The sequence below is a fragment of the Trachymyrmex septentrionalis genome, unplaced genomic scaffold, assembly GCF_001594115.1.
Source record: "Trachymyrmex septentrionalis isolate Tsep2-gDNA-1 unplaced genomic scaffold, Tsep1.0 scaffold269, whole genome shotgun sequence".
Lineage (NCBI taxonomy): Eukaryota > Metazoa > Arthropoda > Insecta > Hymenoptera > Formicidae > Trachymyrmex > Trachymyrmex septentrionalis.
In genome coordinates this window covers 209216-209687 of record NW_017305429.1, presented here as the reverse complement: position 1 = coordinate 209687, position 472 = coordinate 209216, and the positions used below count along the sequence as shown (strand labels likewise).

Sequence of the window (472 nt, the reverse complement as noted above, 5' to 3'; positions counted from 1 at the left end):
TTTTATTTATTCAGAATTTTTTTTATCAATTTTATAAGTAAGTAAATATATATAATTAAATAAGTTTCTAATTTCTAAAATTGTATATAAAGATGTACTAAAGACGACGTACCAAGAGGAAGAGGGCTGCAGTTGCACGCCGCAGCATCTTGACCAGAATCCTTTTTCAGCAGGGCATTGTTCGCGCAGCCTCTCTATAATGACGAGGATGATCCCCAGAGATAATCGCACGCAGCGCGTCGTTCGAACTGAACACGTCGCTGGCAGAAAAAGACTTTTATACAGGGTGGGGATCGCCGATCCCCCAACTGGTCTCATCTTCGCCTTATCTTCTCTTTTCCCTATTCTTCTCATTTCAATTTCTCGAGATTCACTTCTGTACTTTCTTTCATCTCTCCTCTTTCTCTTCCCTCTTTTTTATGCAAAATGTAATTTTGTCAAATCATTGATAATTAATTTGACATGTTACTTA

The 472-nt window shown here is 37.5% G+C and overlaps 1 protein-coding gene across 4 annotated transcripts in view; it reads right to left on the bottom strand.

The window, feature by feature from the left end:
• Nucleotides 1–236, bottom strand: part of LOC108749139 (collagen alpha-2(IV) chain-like) — a 14809-nt gene extending 14573 nt beyond the window's left edge. For all 4 annotated transcript variants that reach the window (XM_018487670.1, XM_018487667.1, XM_018487669.1 and 1 more), the window contains exon 1: nt 113–236. In XM_018487670.1, the coding sequence (XP_018343172.1) occupies nt 113–148 (36 nt within the window). In that variant the 5' untranslated portion in view covers nt 149–236. The remainder of the gene's footprint in view (nt 1–112) is intronic.
• Between the last annotated feature and the right edge of the window lie 236 nt (nt 237–472).